The 1343-nt window shown below is 45.6% G+C and overlaps 1 protein-coding gene across 2 annotated transcripts in view; it reads right to left on the bottom strand.

Moving 5' to 3' along the window:
• Window positions 1–1343, bottom strand: part of Ebf2 (EBF transcription factor 2) — a 200389-nt gene that overhangs the window by 16107 nt on the left and 182939 nt on the right. For both annotated transcript variants that reach the window (XM_021181503.2, XM_029469196.1), the window contains one exon: window positions 408–593. In XM_021181503.2, the coding sequence (XP_021037162.1) occupies window positions 408–593 (186 nt within the window). The remainder of the gene's footprint in view (window positions 1–407; window positions 594–1343) is intronic.

The raw sequence follows: 1343 nt of genomic DNA, 5'->3' as shown, positions 1-1343 counted from the left end.
GAAGGAAGGAAGGAAGGAAGAAAGAAAGAAAGAAAGAAAGAAAGAAAGAAAGAAAGAAAGAAAGAAAGAAAGAAAGAAAGAGTGCATGTGAGAATGCCCAGTGACTCAGGTGCACACTGTTAGCTGAAATGAAATGTCCACTCCTCCCCCCACATACACAAGCCAACATGTACCTTATACAAGGGAATGGGTTTACTTCCTATCCTCCCCCAGGAGGACACCAACTGGGAAGTTTAAGTTCAGCCATGAGAAAAGAACAAAAGGCAGAAAGGACCTTTCATCAGGCAATGAGACTATCTCCCATGCGTTCATACCATCTGGGAATACAGCTATCTCCTAAAAGGCTGAGGGCTGAAACCTTTTCGGGGGAGGCTTACAGTGCCAGATGGATGGCAAAGGTCACTTACTTCCATATGGGGAGCCTGTGGGTGAGCCATTCAGAAATCCCGGGGATCCTGGCACACCCAGGTTGGCCATAGGAACATTGCTGTAGCCATTCATGCTGTTGCTGGAGGTGCTGTAATTAGATTGCTGAGGCGTGGAGCTGGAGGAGTATCCCCGCGGGGAGATGCTGCTTGTGTTGCGGATGTATCCTTGACAACAGAAGAAACAGGCCAGGTAAACAAAGCAGTACCCACCACCGTCCAAATGTGGATCGAACTCGTCTACACCGACCCCAGATTGTCAGGTTACCAGGGCCATGCACCAGTGGGAAGTGAAGCTCCCTTGCGGCACTTTATTTTTCATTGATATGTAGTCACTGTCCACCCATTGTTTGTTTGTTTGTTTGTTTGTTGTTTGTTTTGTTTTGTTTTTTAATGCATGCAACAGGCAATGATCACACTGGGGTGACTGGCACATCTACCCCCTCAAGTATCTAATCCCTTCCTGGTTTTGGGAACATTCACAAATTTCTGTTGCCTATTTGGAATTTATGACGAACTATTGTCAACTACTGTTACCTGACCATGCTAGAGAACACGAGAGCTTAAGTAAGCCTCCTACAGTCTGCATTCTGGTCCTTGATAACAAAGCTGTAAGCTTTAGTAACTTCTTTCCTCTATACACGTCATGCCTCTGATACTCCCAGCCCCTTCTATTTATTTTGCTTTATATTGTTTTGTTTTACTTCATTTTACAATTTGGTTTTGAGACAGGATCTGGCTTGGAACTTGCTAAACATTCCATACAGGCCCAGAAGAGATGTTCTTCCTGCCCTGACTTCCAGAGTGCACAGCTGTACACTACCATATCCAGCTTTCTCTCCCCAGCATCACTAGTGTGCTCTCCTCTCTCTCTCTCTCTCTCTCTCTCTCTCTCTCTCTCTCTCTCTCTCTCTCTCT

This window comes from Mus caroli, chromosome 14 (genome assembly GCF_900094665.2).
Source record: "Mus caroli chromosome 14, CAROLI_EIJ_v1.1, whole genome shotgun sequence".
NCBI lineage: Eukaryota > Metazoa > Chordata > Mammalia > Rodentia > Muridae > Mus > Mus caroli.
The sequence above is the reverse complement of the archived record's forward strand: the minus strand, read 5'-3'. Positions and strand labels throughout refer to the sequence as shown.